The sequence below is a fragment of the Thalassophryne amazonica genome, chromosome 18 (genome assembly GCF_902500255.1).
Source record: "Thalassophryne amazonica chromosome 18, fThaAma1.1, whole genome shotgun sequence".
In the NCBI taxonomy this organism is placed as follows: domain Eukaryota; kingdom Metazoa; phylum Chordata; class Actinopteri; order Batrachoidiformes; family Batrachoididae; genus Thalassophryne; species Thalassophryne amazonica.
The window spans coordinates 66,659,919-66,683,187 of record NC_047120.1 but is presented as its reverse complement, the minus strand read 5'-3'; the positions used below and the strand labels follow the sequence as shown (position 1 = coordinate 66,683,187).

The following is a 23,269-nucleotide window of genomic DNA, read 5'->3' as shown; positions in this document are numbered from 1 at the left end:
AAAAAGCTGATAATGCAAAAAAGGGTGCAAGTTATACTCTTAACTACATTTGGACTTTTTTTTCTTTCTTTTTTTTAATTCAGGAGTTGAGAGATGCTAAGCTTGCCTCTCTCTCTCTCTCTCTCTCTCTCTCTCTCACTCTCTCTCTCAGCAGAAGTAAACAGAGGAGAGAATCTCACTTGGCTGCTGAACTGTTGCATTTTAAAGGACTCTGTGCAGTCACATAGTCTCTCTCACAAAGACGGATCCTGGCAGCACAAACCAACAACCTACCAGGTTCAAACATCTCAGACTGCAGCCAGCGGCGACTGAGCGGCAGCCGTTAACTACCAGGTGACAAGAGAGGAGAAGGGAAAGGAGGGCAAACAGGATCAAGAGCAAGCATGTGCTTTTTGTTTGATTCCTTTGGACCTCCAGCCCAGAGCTGAACATGGAGAACACCTGAGGAGGAGACGGAGCCACTGGGATGGTGCTACTGAGGAGAACCCACGGATGTTTCTCGAGAGAATTCTTCACGCAGAAACTTTGGAAGGAATTAGGAAAGCTGACGGCTTGCATAACCAAAGAGTAAAAAAAAAAAAAAAAAGAAGAAAAAAAAAAAAGAAGGTGAGAGTGCTTATACTGCTTACACACACACACACACACACACACGTAGTTTAAAAAATTAAAAGAAAATATGTTTATTTTTATTTATTTTTTAGCTAAAATGCAAGTTGGGCTTGCTGATTTCAAACATGTATCTTCTTTAAATATATATATATATATATATATATATATATATATATATATATATATATATATATATATATATATATATATACACACACACACACACACACACCAACAACAACTGCGATTCCAATCCAACTGACTTCTTTAAAACGTCCTCTGCCCTCTTTTCATGACTGATTGAATAAACGTGAGATCAATAGATGCAGCATGTATGCGTTACTTGGTCTAAAAATCAATACTTCAGTGTTTTCTGGGGAACATGACATCAGTTTGTTTTCGATTGGTTACACTCAGCAAGTTTCACAACTTAATCCGTGAACTCATGAATTTATCTGATGTGCTTTGAAACTCCAAAAACCAACATTACCAAAACTGAGCACAAATGGCCGATTGTTTAAAAAGTTTTGTGAAACAATAACCTCTGCAGGAGAAACTTGAGTGACATCATCTGTGTGCGTTCATAACCTTTCACCCCTGTTTGTTCGTCTGTTTGTGAACAGCCTGGAGCCCACAATTTTTCATGTATCTTTATGAGATTGTGAGTGAGGTGCAGACTGGCACTCACTATCACCTGACAAAGTTTGATCCAAATCTGATCCAGATTGTGGATTTTGCAGACATTTTAATTTAATATTGAAAAGGCCATTTGGTGTACATTTTGCATTATATCTCAATCAAACGTGCCTCTGTCACTCTTATTTGTGACAATGAGGTGCAAAGTGGCACTCTCAATGAACAGACTAAGCCTGATCCGTTTTGTGGATTTAGCAGATATTTGATATTAACATTGAAAAATGTCCCAGGTCACCCTGTCAAATTCTTATGTACAGAGAAATCTCAAATATTAAGCCTGTATAATTCATGCTTTTGAAACTACAGCCGTTTGAAATTTGAAATCATTTAATGCATTTTACCAAATAACTTCCAACTTCTAACATTTTGTAGGTCCAGCTTTGAAACTTTGCAACTTTTCTGTAAAATTCCAATATGTCACCAGATCACATGTATCCTGTACTTTTCCTGGCACAAGGTTCTGAATATGCCCAAAAGTTCCAAAAATAACAGCACAGCACTGCCTTTGAGAGTTTCAAAATGCCAGATAAAGCACTTTCCCCTTGTTGGTTATGATATGTTAGGCCATGTGTGTACAGGAACTATAGTACTGTGCAAAAGTTCTAGGCATCCCAGAGTTACAATAAAAGTAGCGTTTGATGCTACTCCGCACAAAACCTTTTTTTTTATTTGTATGTCAACACAAAATCATTTCCAACAAAAGTGAATATGTGAGCTATAATTTGCATTCCATAATAATAATAATAATAATAATAATATCTTTGTAAATACGTGGCCAGTAGAATACTACACAAACACAGTTACAAATGTTTATACATCATTCAAATGATTGTAAAACAAAATTACAAATTGAGGTCCTGCGACTTACATTCTGGTGCAGTTTATACTGTACACTGAAAAAATCACACGTAAATAGAACCCGATTTTCATATCGATTATCATTAAAGTGGATTCATCACATTTAATTTATTCATAAATATTTATCAAGTTTTCATAGATTTTAATGCTTTATGATGCATTAAAATGTGACTAAAATATTTGCACAGTACTGTATATTTATAAGTGTTACACAACAGTGTCAGAATACATTCTTTGAAATGTCCTCAATTTTAATATTTTTTTCAAATGTTCTTCTGATCATGTGGGTAGTAAACATTCTTTTTCATATTGTTACCATTTGTTCTTATATACCTGAAGATGTTCTGACAAAAAGTTGGTGTTGTTGCTGAGCTTCCTCCTGGAGTTATATAACTTTTTAAGAATGAGCTGCCATGTTCTCATTACTGTACAAATTATACAAAAATACAAGTCAGTTACAGAATTCTCACACAGACTTCCCTTCATAAAATTAGAGTGAAAATAAAGGTATGTATGAACTCTAACAGGAGTCAGTTTATTGTTTTGTTGGAAGTAACGTTCTCCTCAGCACTCTTCATTCTGTCTTCATCACTCTTCCACGTGTCTCCCGACTCCTCGTTCAAACCTCCAGGTTCCACAGTGATGCCCCGCAGCAGCAGCATGGTGACCATCAAGTCAACCTCCTGCCAGCTTTTCTTTCTCTTCTTCATCTTGTTCCTAATCACCCAGCTCAGCTCCAGCCAGGATCCATCTGTCACCACGGTGATGGTATCAGATGGAGAGCCGTTCATCGCTCCAACAAACCTGGTCAACCAAACAACTCCAAGCTACACAGACATGGACAGCACCCAGAACCCTCCTCTGGAGACGGGGCCGTCAACGCCCGCCAGCGGAGGGGATGCAGATGATGAGGACGTGCTTCCTGTCGGTGGGACCCGTTGCCAGGGTTACTACGATGTGATGGGCCAGTGGGACCCGCCTTTCCACTGTAACGCCGGTGTCTTTCTGTACTGCTGCGGGACCTGCTTCTACCGCTTCTGCTGCCAGTTCCGCCAGCAGCGGCTGGACCAGAGCATCTGCTCCAACTATGACACGCCCATCTGGGCCAATACCGGTAAGCCCGTGGCCACCATCACCGAAGGCCAAGAGGACCAGGACCGGGACCGCACTCATCTCATCGTCTACATAATATGTGGCGTGGTGGCCATCATGGTGCTGGTGGGCATCTTCACCAAACTGGGCCTGGAAAAGAGCCACAGAGGAGGAACCGGGGCGGCGCACGCCGACCTCAACGCCAGGTGATGTCGTTAGAGAGAATGCATGGGAACAAATAGCTTTGTGTGGATGCATGTTTGTTCCTGCGTGCACATTTCTGATGCACTGGCAGGAAGTTGGACCTTCAAGTTCCTTTAGTCAAAAAAAAAAAAAATAGTAATCATAACCAAAAGAAAAGAGAAAAACAGTGAGACGTCATGTTTGTCTGGTAACCTGAAACCTGACAGGTTGCAGGTGTTTTTCTGCAGAAGCAGTAAAATGTATTTTTGCACGTCTCCTTCACAAATGAGCGCTGCATTAAACCATTTTGTTGAAAATTACGTTTGCAATTTTGAGAGTGAGACTTGTGATGGTTTTCAGCCATGAATCATGTGATCGCTTACATACACCATTGATGGGTTTTGGATTCGAACAGAAAGAGGCAGGTCATTGTCAAAAAAAAAAAAATTAAATAAAAAAAACAGATGCCCTCTCCACACAGTCTGACCTATGAGTTTAACAAACGTTTCCACTCCTGCAGCATGTGGAGCATTTTATTTATTTATCTTCCCCTTCTGTAATGTCCAGACATTATAATTAATAATAAAAAAAAAATAGAACAGAAGCTGATTATTTATCCTGGAGGCAGAACTGGAAAGTTTGCCAAAGTTTCCATTAATGGAGCAAAAGTCAGGGATAAGAAAAAAAAATTGAAGAAAAATCTCTATTATCGATTTGTTATGTTGATTTTTCACAACAGACATTTAGAATTAACACCAAAAACTGAGAGCCCTGTCTGAGGAGTCCGAATGGGATCAAAATGTCAAAGCGGGCAAAATAATTAACATTAAAGGGATTCAAAGCTTCAGAGTTGTGAAACATCTATTTTGTGACTCAATCTTCAAACTGTAAATTGATGCATGTTCATAAGTCACAAATAACAAATATGCAGCAACAAATACAAACAGATCTTATTTTCATTTGCTCACTTTTTAAATCACGTCTCATTTTGCATATTTATTTTTATTGCACTGCATGTTTTTTCCATTTTCTCTTCTGTTTTAGCCCTTGTGTAGCTTTGCTTCTAATTAATATCTGGAATCAACTGATTTTTAAAAATGAACAAACTTTACCGTTGCAGAGTTGTCAACGAAGCGTTTGTGTGTATCTGTGGATGAGCTCGTTTCTAAATCACCTCAGGTGTGCAAATCCGTCACAGCGTTACAAAGAACGCATCTTAAATCACTTCTTTTGGATTGAAAAACTAATAACCATGTGGGCCGGACTGCATTTAAATTTGTGGAGGAGAAATTCATTACGTGCTGCTTTAATGAGAAACACAACCAAAATCAGTTAAGAAGTGAAACTCATCATCTTCTAGAATTTGCAGTTGACACACAAACTGGCCTGATGCTCATTAAGCCTGCGGTGCGGTTCGATTGTTCATGAGGTCGATACAGAAAATGACACACAGCGTGGACTCAGATTCCTTCAGTTCACCCTAATTATTGCCCTCCCTCTTCTTTTGGTGCTACAGGAACTCTTTCAGATACTGGGAACCTTTTTAAGAACTGTTCAGTTTATTATGCGTTTACTGAATCATTTTTATTTCCGACTCTAGAGCATTGCAACTATAAAGCAACTTACTTTAGCTTTCAGTTAAGTTTTTTTTTTTTGGAATGCTTAATTACTGTATTTTCTAGAGTATAAGTCGCACCTTTTTTCCTGTATGTGAAAATCACTGTTTCCCTGGAGACGGGTTTGATAATGGACAGGAACTCAGTGTAGCACATGTGCACACCACAGCCTGTGTTGTAACTTAATACAAGGACTTTTATATTAAAAAGTAACATGTTGGACAACATATTGGATGTAATTTGATGCAGTTCAGAGACAGTAACTTAAACAGTGGATTTATGCAAGGAGCCCTCAGCTTGTGGTGTGTAACATAAGGACTGTTAAATTCTTTTTAAAAACGCCCAAAAATTATATAAATATTATAATTTAATATGCAATTTTTTTTAATTTATTGGTATATAACTCACACTGCAGAATAAGCCACAGGACCTCCCAAACTGCTTTAAAAATAAGATGTGATTTATACTTTGGAAAATACTGTAATCAGTTTCATGTGTCAGACCAACAATGCCTCAATTCCGTTGTACATCTGGAAGGACTTCCAGAGTAAAACTTGTGTCAAACTGACTTGCAGACTCATACCAGATCTGCTGCAGAACAAGAAATGGCAAAATAAATTAGTTTAGCAAATAAAATCACTCGGATTTATATGTCGTGCGTCTTTTTCAGGTGCGATGTGAACGTGATCTTTGAACTAAGTGCAGGAACCACACAGTTCCTCTTCAGCAGAACTGTGAGTCATCTTCCTTCAGGCTCACTGAAACTCGCAGGGACAAACTCACTTTTTAAACTCCATCTCTTCTTTCCAGATCCCACCTGCGCCTTCTCTCACCTCCTTCTCCTCCTTTGTCAGAAAGCTGAACCTTCCTGATTCTCTCCTCCCTCTGACTTCACTTTGTGAGTTTTAAGTAAGTGATGGAGCATCACTTTGCTCAGTGAAGCTCCATCACGGTGCGTGCAGCTCCCATTAACCTGCACCGGAAAGCCACTGGGCGGATAATCCAGAACCAGGATTAAGATTTCCTGCAGTGTAGCACCTCGCTGAAATGGAGGCACAAACACATCCCTGTGTGCGCCCGTTCTACCGGATTACTGCTCTTCTTTTTTGTTAAATTTCAGCACGGCTCTGCCTGCACCAGTGTTTGGGTATTAGCCTGTTGACACAAATCCCTGGTCCAACAACCCTGCAAAGGGTACAGACATCATCAGGTAAAAGGAAATGACCATGCACATTAGAAGGCAAATAATGCAGCTCATAGTGCAGAACAGCAGCATTAATTTGAGGCTAATTGCATCCAAATTGGCTCAACTGTGCAGGAAAAACAGCAATTTTGGTGTGGGTCTTTGTTTTAGAGGACCAAAAGTAAAGTCCAGGTGTGTGTTCTAAAAGATCTGGAGTTGACACATATCTTGCAGTTTGGTTAAATCCATTATTAACACATTATGGTAAATCTGCAGGGGGGGGGTCATTGTTAACATAAAGTAATGTGCTCGCGGGAGACGCTGAGATATTAAAGACAACATGATGCATGGGTGACGCTAACCATTGGTGACCGCCGATCACAGTTTGACTGTTGCCAGGCCATCTTATGGAAATGGTATCCTGTTAAAGCCAAGAGTGTGCATCGTGGCTAACAGGGTAACACAGATTAGCATTTTTGCAGATACAGTCGTCAACAGTCAAATGCAACATGCTGACGCACAGAGCATCCAGAAAGTATTCACAGTGCTTCACTTTTTCCATGTTAGGTTACAGCCTTATTCCAAGATGGAGCAAATTCATTTTGCCCTTAAAATTCTACTCACAACACCCCATAATGACAACATATATTTTTTTTATTTTTGCAAATTTATAAAAAACTAAGAAATCACATCTACATAAGTATTCACAGCCTTTGCTCAATACTTGTTGATGTACCTTTGCCAGCAATTACAGCCTCAAGTCTTCTTGAATATGATGCCACAAGCTTGGTGCACCTTGTAGTGTAAAAATATCAAATTCTGACCCCCACCTGCTCTTTTATAATTAACTGTTCCTATGTTGCACAATCTTTTCACCCTTTAGTCCTCCATAAATACTGCAAGAAGAAGATGATTCACGCTTTGAAAAGGGACCATCAGGAACAGCTTTGAAAATTTAAAAAACAAAAATGCATATCACAGTGTGTGCCGTCAAACTGAACCAGGTTCAGTTGGTTCGTGTGGCGAACGGTGTCTCAGCCAGCAGAGGGAAGAGCAAAGACCACCTGAGGTCACACTTGTCACATCTAATGAAGGACCTGACCCGGAGCGGGTCTGGATCCACACCAGGAGAGTAAACAACCACTGATGACCTTCATGAGTTTACACAAACCCCAAAGACAAACACACGTATACATACACACAAACACACACACGCACAAGCAGTGATTTATAGTTCAATTAACAAAAATGAATGATAGCCGTGGCATTTAGGTTGCAGGAGCACGTTTCGGGTCAGCACCGTGAGGTCAGGCTCCTCCAACGTCCAGCAAACACTGAATGCCATTTTTAACAAAGCCGGAGTGAAAACAAACCATCTTCCTGTTCTTTCCTCTTCTCTTTGGGGGATATAATCTTACTTTTGCTTTTCGACTAATTTTCAGTGAAAAATGTAAAAATCAAATGTTTTAACTTCCTACATTTGTAATGTTGAAAAAAATAAATGCACAATTCTCTTTCAGCCGCAGTTCTAACTGCATCAACCATTAAAAAAAAAAAAAACCCTAAAAAAAAAAAAACAACCCTCGCCTGAAATACGTAATGTAGGTCTATCTCTGAATACAGTTTGTATCATGGACTCTTCCATTATCGCACATACTTAGAATTGCTTGCTTCAATAGCGAAATCTACACTGATCGAGGACCAATGTCTGCACCAATCCTACGGTCACATTAGCTCCAACTGACACCAAGCAGCAGAGGCAATGTAACTTACCGGAACTTACCGTTCATTTTCAGTCATAGTGGGTGTTACGCAGAGACAAGAGACAACGATCACTATGCCGCCAGCTAGGCGGCGCCGAAACAGACCAGAAGTCTATTTTATGCGAATGGTGACGACTGCCAATCTGAGTAAAAAGGCAGCGTGACGTCACTCCAACAAAATAAACCACGATGGTGGAAAGCACTCCAAAACAGCTTATTTCTGTATAAATCTAACGTGTGGCATTTTTCTCATTTATTTGGTGAATGTTAGTGAGAAATAAAATCTTCAAAATTGAAAAATGTTGTTTTTGTAACCAGATAACATCTCTGAAGTGATTTACAGGACATCCTACAGAGATGTTAGCATGCTAGCTAGCGATACGCAAATGTCACTAAGAAAGACGAACTGAAACATATCAAGGGAATTTTAGCTCCATTAAGCAGTCAAGCATGAAGTAAAAACTCACAGCAGCTGTGCACATTAACACCAAGTAACTACGAGCTAGCCACGCCCTGGGAACGCCCAAATGCCAATTGTTTGTCACCCTCATTTGTAGCTAATGTGACCGTAGGATAACGTTAGCTTGTCTTTTTGTTGCTGCACTCCATTCAATTCATTTTCAATTTATTTTCATTTATATAGCGCCAAATCACAACAGAGTTGCCTCAAGGCGCTTCACACAGGTAAGGTCTAACCTTACCAACCCCCAGAGCAACAGTGGTAAGGAAAAACTCCCTCTGAGGAAGAAACCTCAAGCAGACCAGACTCAAAGAGGTGACCCTCTGCTTGGGTCATGATACAAACATAAATTACAGAAACAATTCCCAGAACAATTCCCAGACGAATATACAAGAATTGCTATTGGCGTACAGGACAGGAGGATCGCCAACACAAATACACTCCCATCTCTGGATAAAGCTGCACCTTAAACAGAGAAAAAAAAACAGAATCAGGCATCAGAAAGACAAAAATACTGTATAATTTGCCAGCATTAAACAAGAAAAACAGAGAAATACTAAGGTGACCACCGGCCACTAGCCCTAAACTTCACTAAAAGACCCAGAATTTAGGTGAAGTTGAGGCAGCAGCCCGCTCCAATTACTAATAACATGAATTAAAAGAGTAAAAAGCGTAAAACAAAACTGTACCAGTATGCTAGCCATATGAAAGGGAAAATAAGTGCGTCTTAAGTCTGGACTTGAAAGTCTCCACAGAATCTGATTGTTTTATTGATGCAGGGAGACCATTCCACAGAAAAGGTACACGATAAGAGAAAGCTCTGTGACCCACAGACTTCTTATTCACCCTAGGGACACAAAGTAGTCCTGCACCCTGAGAACGTAAAGCCCGGGCCGGTACGTAAGGTTTAGTTAGGTTAGGTAGGTAGGGAGGTGCCAGTCCATGAATAATTTTATAGGTTAGTAACAGAACCATTGTACTCAGAACACAGGGAACAAAAGAGCTTTGAGTTGGAAAAGTGCAATGGAATGGCCATTCAAGTTGGATTTCCAAATCGGACAGTTGGGCAATATCCATATAACCAGAGTTCGTCAAGCTGATGTCCCGCCAATATGGCGGCACACACAGTGAGCAGTAAGCAGAATTAACTTTGATTCATTTGTACTTGTATGTGGTGTTTGATGGAAGGTTTTATGCATTTGATCGGTATTGACCCGAGTTGTGGATCTTGGTGTTGCCTGTCAGCACAGCAGCGGGTCGCAAGCTTATGACAATCCCCTTCCCAAGATGGCAAATGAAAATATCATAGAAAAAACTTTGATGTCCTGAGTCATAAAACAGTGAGACCTCTCGTGTTTTCCTGAGCAGATGCACTGGAACACATTTAGACCGGATGTCGGAAATAGCAACTCGAAATTAATGACTTCCGACATGTTCAACGAACAGCAACAACATTTGGGGCACCAGGTCAGGTCTGGGATCATGCGCTGGGGTAACATGTCCCCTCATCCTTCACAATACAGAACTGCCCTATCTATGTCCTGGATGGCAACCACCCAGGCAGGCAACCAGTTCATCTCCACTTCTCCAAAGTAACCATCTATTGGCTGCAAGGAGGTGAAGTGTGACTTTAATCTCACTTTTTATCACTGGTTGTATTTTCACATGTGCAGTATTTATGCATTTAGAGATGCATGCTGACTGTTGCCCGCTGCAGACCCGAACACACTCAAAAGATGCAAAAGAACCTGCTGTTAAACAGGTGTGTGCAGTATTTTCTTGTAAAACATGCTGTGTTTTAAGGGGATGTAGGACGTCACCAGTGAGTGCGTTTGGCACCTTTGCCCGTGACCCTGTTTTCATTGGCTCCGCCCTCTTTACTGTATTCCTGACGCTGTGCATTAGAGCCATCAGTGGAGTGATGCTGCAGAGAGAGACAGCGGGTCGATTCCACTGCAGAGTCCTGATCCAGGCGAGCTGATGGATTGTTACAGGACATTAATAAAGTCTCATCTCACCGTGGCAATGACGTGAAGTGAGCGCACGAAGGAGGGCTAATGATATCACAGACGTCTATGTTGCATAACTAAAAAAAATAAAAAAATACAGTCACCAGGCGGGAACGGATGGAACACAAGATGCACGGAATTCTAACAGTGAGTGTGTAGTTTACATTGAGAAAAAGCAGAATGACATCAGTGGCCGGGCAGCACGGTGGCTTAGTGGTTAGCACTGTTGCCTCACAGCAAGAAGGTCATAGGTACAATTCCCACCTGTGGCCTTTCTGTGTGGAGTTTGCATGTTTGTGTTGGTTCTCTCCGGGTGCTCCGGCTTCCTCCCAAATCCAAAGACACACAGGTTATATGTGAGTGTGAGAATGTGACCTTTGACCTTGAACACAACTTTGATGCATTGGGTGCAAATCTGGTCCAAATTAGAGAAGAACTAAAGGAGGAATCGTGTTTTTCCAGAAAACTGATTAAGTGTACCCACTTGATTTTAGAAGTTGACCTTTGACCTTGCACAATACTTTGATAGAGGTGAACCTGGGGGACATTGTGTGCAAATTTAATCCAAATTGGACCAACTTAACTGCAGGATGGTCATGGTAAGAAATCAGCTGGATTTTGATGGATCTTTAAAAAAAATGGTGCCTGATTGGCCGTTATATGTGATTTTATTTTACTGATTTCATCACAAGCTTTTTTCAGACTTGGTACGTCTTAACCTTTGGCCTCTTCTAACCAGCTGCAGCGTCAATGTATCTCGGTATTAGCAGACACTTAGCGACGCTCACCCAGCTCTCCATAAGCACCGCGCAGCCTGGAGACAGCTGCCGTTTTTGTTGCAGATTAAAAGTCGGAATCAGCAAATTGCTTGAGCAGTGAGCTAACAGATGAGAGTGCCGAAGCCCGAGGCGCTCCACGGTAGCAACGAGTCACAGCAAAGAGAGTTTAAAGAGGACAGAGAGGAGCGAGAGACAGATTCAGGGCTGTGTTCGGGTGATACAGTGGAAACCACATTAGGAGGCGTTTCAAATCTTTTATTCTGCGACGCATGTGTGTGGAAGTGAAAGATTTCATGTCATAATCTAATACTCTGACAAATACATATGTGCACACTGTGTATGTGAAAGGACTCACAATAAGATGATTGAAATCTGAATTCATTTAAATAAATGAATATGATTTCACTTCCAAAATCAGCTTCCATAAATAGATTGTAGCTCAGCTTTTCAGCCATTTTTCATGTTATTTCTCCTATTACTGAGCTGTTCTGGTGTAGGTAAACTATTAAGTCCATGCATGTATATTAACATGAGTGATTTCCTGCATTTAACAAAAACCTTTAATCATCTTGCAATTAAAATATCTTTATTCCAAGCGATGATTGTGTATGTTATCAGTGTGTGAAGGAAAGAGAAATGTGAAGTCGGAGAAAAAGATCAGGCAGTCGTGTATTTTAACTTGATTGCAGTGTTTTCCCTACTGTATTATAGGCCTGTAGGGCCGCCAGGCCAACCAGAACCCTCGCAAGGCCAGAAATGTGTTGTTAACTCTCTGAGGATGATGGATGCTCCAACTCTGGTTTTTGTCATGTTTCTATGAATAAATGAGTGACGGAACATCACAGAGACGTCATTTGACCACTTCCTGAAACTACAGCATGCCACCTCTAGTTTCAATCCCTGTTCTAGACAATCTTTACCTGACAGCATCTCTCTCTCTCTCTCTCTCTCTATATATATATTTTTTTTTTCCCCCAGGATCTACAAGCTACTCTCACCACCCTAATGCCACAAATGGGCATTTTTTGTGAGGGACTTTGCACTTTTCATCCAGTGATGGATTTTAATGGACATTTCTACAACCCCTGGCAAAAATTATGGAATCACCGGCCTCGGAGGATGTTCATTCAGTTGTTTAATTTTGTAGAAAAAAAAGCAGATCACAGACATGACACAAAACTAAAGTAATTTCAAATGGCAACTTTCTGGCTTTAAGAAACACTATAAGAAATCAGGAAAAAAATTGTGGCAGTCAGTAACGGTTACTTTTTTAGACCAAGAGGGAAAAAAATATGGAATCACTCAATTCTGAGGAAAGAATTATGGAATCATAAGGAATGTTTTCATAGTTTTTGCTCTATGGCAAGATGCATTATCATCTTGAAAAATGATTTCATCATCCCCAAACATCCTTTCAATTGATGGTATAAGAAAAGTGTCCAAAATATCAACGTAAACTTGTGCATTTATTGATGATGTAATGACAGCCATCTCCCCAGTGCCTTTACCTGACATGCAGCCCCATATCATCAGTGACTGTGGAAATTTACATGCTCTCTTCAGGCAGTCATCTTTATAAATCTCATTGGAACGGCACCAAACAAAAGTTCCAGCATCATCACCTTGCCCAATGCAGATTCGAGATTCATCACTGAATATGACTTTCATCCAGTCATCCACAGTCCATGATTGCTTTTCCTTAGCCCACTGTAACCTTGTTTTTTTTCTGTTTAGGTGTTAATGATGGCTTTCATTTAGCTTTTCTGTATGTAAATCCCATTTCAGTTCGGTCACAGACGTTGACTCCAGTTTCCTCCCATTCATTCCTCATTTGTTTTGTTGTGCATTTTTGATTTTTGAGACATATTGCTTTAAGTTTTCTGTCTTGACGCTTTCATGTCTTCCTTGGTCTACCAGTATGTTTGCCTTTAACAACCTTCCCATGTTGTTTGTATTTGGTCCAGAGTTTAGACACAGCTGACCGTGAACAACCAACATCTTTTGCAACATTGCGTGATGATTTACCCTCTTTTAAGAGTTTGATAATCCTCTCCTTTGTTTCAATTGACATCTCTCATGTTGGAGCCATGATTCATGTCAGTCCACTTGGTGCAACAGCTCTCCAAGGTGTGATCACTCCTTTTTAGATGCAGACCAATGAGCAGATATGATTTGATGCAGGTGTTAGTTTTGGGGATGAAAATTTACAGGGTGATTCCATAATTTATTCCTCAGAATTGAGTGATTCCATATATTTTTCCCTCTGCTTGGTCTAAAAAAGTAACCGTTACTGACTGCCACAACTTTTTTTCCTGATTTCTTATAGTGTTTCTTAAAGCCAGAAAGTTGCCATTTGAAATTACTTTAGTTTTGTGTCATGTCTGTGATCTGCTTTTTTTCTACAAAATTAAACAACTGAATGAACATCCTCCGAGGCCGGTGATTCCATAATTATTGCCAGGGGTTGTACATAGGGTGAAGACAGAAAACTGGAAATGATGAGTGATTAAATTTTTCATTTATTTACATTGATATGTAATTTTCTTCATATGTATTAAACTAGTTGTGTGAGCCAAATTCTTTGGTGAACCCATTCCTAGTGTGATGGAGGCCGTCTGAGTCGCTGTGCATATGGAAGTCAATAGACCTCACTCCCCTGACAGCCAAAGGATTCTGTGGCCACTCAGGCCAGATCCTGGGTTTTAGCCGACTGGACAGACTGTACGCCTACCACATTAGAGGTTGTGAGTTTGCATCGTGAAGGGGAGGAGTCAAAAACAACAACACAATGCAGAGCAAGCTGCTACACTAGCACAAATATAGTTCATCCACATAAATAAAGGTGCATTTTCAAGAATTTTCTAAAAATGTATTTCCTGTTTTACAGATTTAGAGACATATTTCTAAATACAGTGTTCTGGACAAATATGTGTCAAATATTCTGATAGCTGTAATTTGTCTGAACATTTTGATATGCAACACATTGGCATTATCCTAAAGAAAGTACTTTAAAAGGGGAATTACTGAGGGTATGGGAAAATCAAGAAAATACCCTTATGGCTTTGAGAGTTAATAACATCAACAACAGCAGCAAAATACTGGCAATTATCCATTTTATTCATTTAATGCCAGTAATGATTTCAGTGCATCTGCAGAGCTTTGATTGTGGTATCTTCTCCCACAAACAAACAATCCCCTGTGGAGTAACTGGTATTTTTTGTATAGTGACTTGACAGCTCTAATTGGTTTGTTCATTTATTTATTTTTATTATTATTATTCTTTTACCAGTGGTCAGCTGACAGCAACAGGAATTTTTTAATGTCATGCAGCTCAGTCAAAGCTTTCAACAGAAGGCGTCAGACATCGCAATCTGACATCTACTCCACAGATTTTGACTCATATCAACATAACAGAAGTCAGACATTACCCTCCACCTCAGGATAGAATTTTTTTGTACGTCACACATTTTTTTTTTTCATGAAATGCTGTCTCAATGTTTGTGGTGGTCTTGTTACAACATCTTCTCAGTAAGTCCTGTTTCACACCAGGCCTCTGTGCTGCTAAAGGCAAAGTGTCATTTTAAAAAATCTATAAAACTCTGTGATGGTTTGTTGGACGACAGCTTTAGTCTGCTACTGAGTGGTGCATGAATGGCTGCTGTCGTCTCTGCTGACATCAGTGAAGTGTTTAACGACGTCTTAGCTGACAGACTGTGTGTGTTTTTTCCAGGACGTTGACAGACCTGCTAAAGCAGCAGGGCAGCGAGGTGAGCTCAGTGGAAAACACAGCCACCAGTTCACCCAGCCGAGGCGCCGCCAACGGCACCTCAGCCAGGATGCTACGCAGCCGGAGCGGTGAGTTCTAAAATGCTTTGGACATCTTGAGGTCTCCGGTGTCAGTACTGCAGCAATCCAATTTAAAACAATGTCAAAGCCTCTCAAATAACAGGCAACACCAAAACAGGTAAAGAGACTAACAGATTGTGCTTCCATATGGGAATTATCCTCAGGGACTGTAGCATGAAGCAGATCAATACCCATGACTCACCTGGATGGGATAATGTCAAAGGTTATCATAGGACTCATTTACAGCTGAGCGGACTGGGACAATGCAGATGAAGTGCCTTCTCCAAGGACACAGACAGGTAGCAAAACAAGGAATCAAACCCAGGTCTACATGTTGGTAGCCCAACTCCTTATCCCACTGAGCTACCTGCATCTACCTCCAGCTGATAGATGCTTACTTTTGAGATATGAGGATGGACAGCTGTCTGCCTGTGTGGTTTCCATCCAAGACCCATGGTGTGGTGGATGCTGTAACCCACAGCACCAGCACATGACCTGACCTGACCTGTGAGCCATGTAACAACTCAGGGAAAAGAAAAACATGGTTGGAGGAACAGGTTTGAATAAAATGGTTTTCCGGTGTGAAACAGCTATAAAACGTTTCCCATCTGCTGTTTTTTCTGTGCTCACGCCCGTCCTTCTTCCTGTTGCTACCCTCAAAAAGGTTTAAGTCTAATTTGGTTGTGGACGGCACACTGGGGGATTTTAAATATTCCACTGCTGAGAACTGCTGGCTGCTTGGAGTCTGAGTCGGTGATCAAGCAGTTGTTGTTGCCAAACAGCCAGAAACGAGTGGATGTCTTCCAAGTGGACTCCTTCATGGAGGAGAACAAGAAAGTGTACGTAGGTACTAGATAGGAACCAGTACACGGAAATGTCTTCCGGCTGTTTGTTATCAATAAACAAAGATACATATGGTCTAGTGGTTAAAGCGTTGGGGTTGAGACCAGAGGATCCTCGGTTCAAATCCCAGCCTGACTGGAAAATCACCAAGGGCACTTGAGCAAGGTCCTTAATCCCCTAGTTGCTCCCGGTGTGTAGTGAGTACCTTGTACAGCAGCAGCCTCACATCAGGGTGAATATGGGGCATTATTGTAAAGCACTTTGAGCATCTGATGCAGATGGAAAAGCGCTGTATAAATGCAGTCCATTTACCATTTTATATATACAGTGAGGAAAATAAGTATTTGGACACCCTGCGGTTTTGCAAGTTCTCCCACTTAGAAATCATGGAGGGGTCTGAAATTTTCATCTTAGGTGCATGTCCACTGTGAGAGACATAATCAAAAAAAAAAAATAAAAAAAAATCCGGAAATCACAATGTATGATTTTTTTAATAATTTATTTGTATGTTACTGCTGCAAATAAGTATTTGAACACCTACCAACCAGCAAGAATTCTGTCTCTCACAGACCTGTTAATTTTTCTTTAAGAAGCCCTCTTATTCTGCACTCTTTACCTGTATTAATTGCACCTGTTTGAACTTGTTACCTGTATAAAAGACACCTGTTCACACACTCAATCAATCACACTCCAACCTGTCCACCATAGCAAAGACCAAAGAGCTGTCTAAGGACACCAGGGACAAAACTGTAGACCTGCACAAGGCTGGGATGGACTACAGGACAACAGGCAAGCAGCTTGGTAGAAGACAACAACTGTTATGATTATTTATTAGAAAGTGGAAGAAACACAAGATGACTGTCAATCTCCCTCAGTCTGGGATTCCATGCAAGATCTCACTTTGTGGGGTAAGGATGATTCTGAGAAAGCTCAGAACTACACAGGAGGACCTGGTCAATGACCTGAAGAGAGCTGGGACAGAAGTCACAAAGATTACATTAGTAACACATGATGCTGTCATGGTTTAAAATCCTGCAGGGCAGCAAGGTCCCCCTGCTCAAGCCAGCACATGTCCAGGCCCGTTTGAAGTTCACCAGTGACCATCTGGATGATCCAGAGGAGGCATGGGAGAAGGTCATGTGGTCAGATGAGACCAGAATAGAGCTTTTTGGAATCAACTCCACTTACCATGTTTAGAGGATGAGAACAACTCTAAGAAAACCATCCCAACCGTGAAGCATGGGGGTGGAAACATCATACTCTGGGGGTGCTCTTCTGCAAAGAGGACAGGACGACTGCACCGTATTGAAGGGAGGATGGATGGGGTCATGTATTACGAGATTTTGGCAAACAACCTCCTTCCCTCAGTAAGAGCATTGAAGATGGGTCATGGCTGGGTCTTCCAGCATGACAATGACCCCAAACACACAGCCAGGGCAACTAAGGAGGGGCTTTGTAAGAAGCATTTCAAGGTCCTGGAGTGGCCTGGCCAGTCTCCAGACCTGAACTCAATAGAAAATCTTTGGAGGGAGCTGAAACTCCAAACCTGAAAGATCTGGAGAAGATCTGTATGGAGGAGCGGACCAAAATCCCTGCTGCAGTGTGTACAAACCTGGTGAAAAACTACAGGAAACATTTGACCTCTGTAACTGCAAACAAAGGCTACTGTACCAAATATTAACATTGATTTTCACAGGTATTCAAATAGTTATCATACAATGTGATTTTCGGATTTTTGTTTTTAGATTATGTCTCTCGGACATGCACATAAAATGAAAATTTCAGACCCCTCCATGATTTCTTTTTTTTTTTTTTATTATATTTTATTTTATTAACAACACCACTAACAACACCAAAAACACCACTGAGCAGACCAAATGTAAACCAAAACAATAATGTATAATTAGAAGTTATACAAAAGGATATGCTGGGATGTAGTGAGTCATTTAGGAAAATAACTAAAAATAATAATAATAAAAAAAAAAATAGCCTTTTCAACCAGCGCACTCAAAAATTGGAAATGGAAATCAAAGTAATATTTAACCTTAAGTACCCGAACCTCTCATAATAGTAAATCTCAGATGAGGAGGCAAATAATTTATAAATGGCTGCCATATTTCACTGAATAATTTACTGTTACCCTTCAATTTAGCACTAATTCTTTCCAAAGGCAGCATTTTAAGAATTTCTCGATACCACTCTGTAACTGATGGAGGTTTGTCTTTAATCCAATTATTTAGTATACATTTCCTAGCCAGGGAAAGAAACTTTTTAATTAATTCAAAATGTGGGTATATATTTTTTGTTGGTAATCCTAGTACAAATTGTCCCGCGTCCTTATTAATTTTGCATTTCACAATTGTACCAATTTCTTTAGTAATATAGGACCAAAACTTAGATATTTTGGGACAGTTCCAAAAACAGTGTATGTAGGTAGCGGGTGACTGTGAACACTTAAGGCAGGCTGAAGATCTGTTAGGATCCACTTTGTTAAGAACATAAGGAGTTCTATGCTGTCTATGAAAAAATTTAAAATGCATTTCTCTGTATTTAATACTCAGAAACACTGCTTGAATATTTTTGATGGATTCTTGCCAATCAGTTTCTGTAAATGTGCCCTGGAGATCTTCCTCCCACTTTCCGACAACTTTCTCTATTTCATCTCTCTTAGCGCATAGTAAAGTCCTGTAGCAATGTGAAATAAAACCTTTTGACAGTTTAAATGTAACCATAAAAACCTTAATTGGATTTAACAACGGAGTTTGCAGTTTGCATGTGTTAATGAAATGACGAAGTTGAAGAAAAGCGAAAAAATCATTCTTAGAAAGGCTAAAACGCCTCTGTGCCTGAGCAAAAGACATAAGATTGCCTCCTTCATTATAAAGATCTTTGATAACACGTATTCCCTTTTTATACCAGTCTGAAAACACTTTACTTTTAATCCCCGGAGGGAACAGTCTATTGTCCACAAGAGACATATTAAAAGAAAAGTTGCTCCTGTGTCCCATATGAGTAGACATGTCCCTCCATGTTTTCAGATAGTTCATCCAGATTGGATTAGACCGCATCTCTGGCTGAATCTTCTTGGCCAAAATTTCCCCTAGAATATTGTATGGGGCACACATCCAGGATTCCAAAGGGTGCGAGAGCCCATTCAAATAAAACTGAAACCATTCCCGGATGACCCTGCCTTGATAAGCCCAGTTGTACAGAAGTATATTAGGAAAGCCCAAACCTCCTTTGTCTCTTGAACATTGTAAAACACTCATCCTTAATCTGGGCTTCTTATCCTTCCAGACAAATTTGCTCAAGTCTCTCTCAATCTCTTTAGGTTTTGTTCTTGACACATACACAGGTAACATTTGCAATGGGTACAAAAGTCTTGGAACTACATTCATTTTTAACAAGTTGATTCTACCCATCCAGGATATTGGCAAATCCCTCCACCTGAGAAGGTCACTTTTAATATTTCTACACACATTCTGAAGATTCACTTTAAGAGTGATTTTTATGCATGGGGAAACAAAAATTCCCAAGAAAGTAAAACCTGAAACAGACCATGTAAATGGAAAATTAGGTATAGAGGGAAGGCATTCACCATAACCCAGTGGTAGTGCCATTGATTTATCCAAGTTTATTTTATAGCCAGAAAGTGAAGAAAATAACTTAATAATTTCCATAAGCTCTGGGATAGATTCCTCTGGATCAGAGATGAACAACAGCACATCATCAGCATAAAGTGCAATTTTATATATTATATATTGTACATCTCGAATCCAGAAATAATATCATCACCCCTAATGGCCTGAGCCAAGGGCTCTATTGCCAGAGCGAACATTAATGGTGATAATGGATCCCCCTGCTGAGTGGATCTGCCCAATTGGAAGGGTGGAGATTTAACTCCGTTAACCAATACACAAGCCATTGGGGAAAAGTATAAGAGTTTGACCAAATTTATAAAGTTACTACCCAATCCAAATTTTTGCATGACCATGAAAAGATAAGGCCACTCGACCCGGTCGAACGCCTTCTCAGCATCAAGAGAGACAATGATACCTTTTTTATTATTATGTTTTGTATGTTGGATTAAGTTAAGTAAAGTTCTCATGTTTGTGAAAGATGTCCTGTATTTTATAAAACCTGTCTGATCTTTGTTGATTAATAAGGGAAGGAGAGCCTCCAACCTCTTGGCCAATATTTTAGACAGAATTTTACTATCTACATTTATTAAACTTATAGGGCGATATGAGCAACATTTATCATTAGGTTTATCTTTCTTCAATATTACCAAAATATTTGCTAAATATTATATGCATATATATACACATATACATACATACACATACGTATACATACACACATACGTATACGTATACATACACATACGTATACGTATACACATACGTATACGTATACATACACACGTATATATATACATACGTATGCATATACATACGTATACATACATACGTGTTGTGAAAGTGTCGTGACACGGACCCACAACAGGGGGCGTAAATGAACGGACAATGGATAAGCCAAAAGTAACAATTTAATGTTGTGAATCACAGACCACCAATAACCAGCAAAAATCTATTTAAGCATAAAAATTCAAAAAGAAAAAATAATATAGCACCTTCAACTGCACCACAGACTAAAACAGTTAAATGTGGTCTATTAAACATTAGGTCTCTCTCTTCTAAGTCCCTGTTGGTAAATGATATAATAATTGATCAACATATTGATTTATTCTGCCTAACAGAAACCTGGTTACAGCAGGATGAGTATGTTAGTTTAAATGAGTCAACACCCCTGAGTCACACTAACTGTCAGAATGCTCGTAGCACGGGCCGAGGCGGAGGATTAGCAGCAATCTTCCATTCCAGCTTATTAATTAATCAAAAACCCAGACAGAGCTTTAATTCATTTGAAAGCTTGTCTCTTAGTCTTGTCCATCCAAATTGGAAGTCCCAAAAACCAGTTTTATTTGTTATTATCTATCGTCCACCTGGTCGTTACTGTGAGTTTCTCTGTGAATTTTCAGACCTTTTGTCTGACTTAGTGCTTAGCTCAGATAAGATAATTATAGTGGGCGATTTTAACATCCACACAGATGCTGAGAATGACAGCCTCAACACTGCATTTAATCTATTATTAGACTCTATTGGCTTTGCTCAAAAAGTAAATGAGTCCACCCACCACTTTAATCATATCTTAGATCTTGTTCTGACTTATGGTATGGAAATAGAAGACTTAACAGTATTCCCTGAAAACTCCCTTCTGTCTGATCATTTCTTAATAACATTTACATTTACTCTGATGGACTACCCAGCAGTGGGGAATAAGTTTCATTACACTAGAAGTCTTTCAGAAAGCGCTGTAACTAGGTTTAAGGATATGATTCCTTCTTTATGTTCTCTAATGCCATATACCAACACAGTGCAGAGTAGCTACCTAAACTCTGTAAGGGAGATAGAGTATCTCGTCAATAGTTTTACATCCTCATTGAAGACAACTTTGGATGCTGTAGCTCCTCTGAAAAAGAGAGCTTTAAATCAGAAGTGTCTGACTCCGTGGTATAACTCACAAACTCGTAGCTTAAAGCAGATAACCCGTAAGTTGGAGAGGAAATGGCGTCTCACTAATTTAGAAGATCTTCACTTAGCCTGGAAAAAGAGTCTGTTGCTCTATAAAAAAGCCCTCCGTAAAGCTAGGACATCTTTCTACTCATCACTAATTGAAGAAAATAAGAACAACCCCAGGTTTCTTTTCAGCACTGTAGCCAGGCTGACAAAGAGTCAGAGCTCTATTGAGCTGAGTATTCCATTAACTTTAACTAGTAATGACTTCATGACTTTCTTTGTTAACAAAATTTTAACTATTAGAGAAAAAATTACTCATAACCATCCAAAAGACGTATCGTTATCTTTGGCTGCTTTCAGTGATGCCGGTATTTGGTTAGACTCTTTCTCTCCGATTGTTCTGTCTGAGTTATTTTCATTAGTTACTTCATCCAAACCATCAACATGTTTATTAGACCCCATTCCTACCAGGCTGCTCAAGGAAGCCCTACCATTATTTAATGCTTCGATCTTAAATATGATCAATCTATCTTTCTTAGTTGGCTATGTACCACAGGCTTTTAAGGTGGCAGTAATTAAACCATTACTTAAAAAGCCATCACTTGACCCAGCTATCTTAGCTAATTATAGGCCAATCTCCAACCTTCCTTTTCTCTCAAAAATTCTTGAAAGGGTAGTTGTAAAACAGCTAACTGATCATCTGCAGAGGAATGGTCTATTTGAAGAGTTTCAGTCAGGTTTTAGAATTCATCATAGTACAGAAACAGCATTAGTGAAGGTTACAAATGATCTTCTTATGGCCTCAGACAGTGGACTCATCTCTGTGCTTGTTCTGTTAGACCTCAGTGCTGCTTTTGATACTGACCATAAAATTTTATTAAAGGCACTGCGCTGCGGTGGTTTGAATCATATTCGTCTAATAGATTACAATTTGTTCATGTAAATGGGGAATCTTCTTCACAGACTAAAGTTAATTATGGAGTTCCACAAGGTTCTGTGCTAGGACCAATTTTATTCACTTTATACATGCTTCCCTTAGGCAGTATTATTAGACGGTATTGCTTAAATTTTCATTGTTACGCAGATGATACCCAGCTTTATCTATCCATGAAGCCAGAGGACACACACCAATTAGCTAAACTGCAGGATTGTCTTACAGACATAAAGACATGGATGACCTCTAATTTCCTGCTTTTAAACTCAGATAAAACTGAAGTTATTGTACTTGTCCCCACAAATCTTAGAAACATGGTGTCTAACCAGATCCTTACTCTGGATGGCATTACCCTGACCTCTAGTAATACTGTGAGAAATCTTGGAGTCATTTTTGATCAGGATATGTCATTCAAAGCGCATATTAAACAAATATGTAGGACTGCTTTTTTGCATTTACGCAATATCTCTAAAATCAGAAAGGTCTTGTCTCAGAGTGATGCTGAAAAACTAATTCATGCATTTATTTCCTCTAGGCTGGACTATTGTAATTCATTATTATCAGGTTGTCCTAAAAGTTCCCTAAAAAGCCTTCAGTTAATTCAAAATGCTGCAGCTAGAGTACTGACGGGGACTAGAAGGAGAGAGCATATCTCACCCATATTGGCCTCTCTTCATTGGCTTCCTGTTAATTCTAGAATAGAATTTAAAATTCTTCTTCTTACTTATAAGGTTTTGAATAATCAGGTCCCATCTTATCTTAGGGACCTCGTAGTACCATATCACCGCAATAGAGCGCTTCGCTCTCAGACTGCAGGCT

The 23,269-nt window shown here is 39.8% G+C and overlaps 1 protein-coding gene across 1 annotated transcript in view; it reads left to right on the top strand.

The window, feature by feature from the left end:
• The first annotated feature begins 369 nt into the window (after window positions 1–369).
• The window catches only part of shisa8b (shisa family member 8b), a 43,947-nt gene continuing 21,047 nt past the window's right edge, over window positions 370–23,269 (top strand). The window contains exons 1-3 of the mRNA XM_034194770.1: window positions 370–584; window positions 2,794–3,461; window positions 14,979–15,103. Of these exons, the coding sequence (XP_034050661.1) occupies window positions 2,806–3,461; window positions 14,979–15,103 (781 nt within the window). The 5' untranslated portion in view covers window positions 370–584; window positions 2,794–2,805. The remainder of the gene's footprint in view (window positions 585–2,793; window positions 3,462–14,978; window positions 15,104–23,269) is intronic.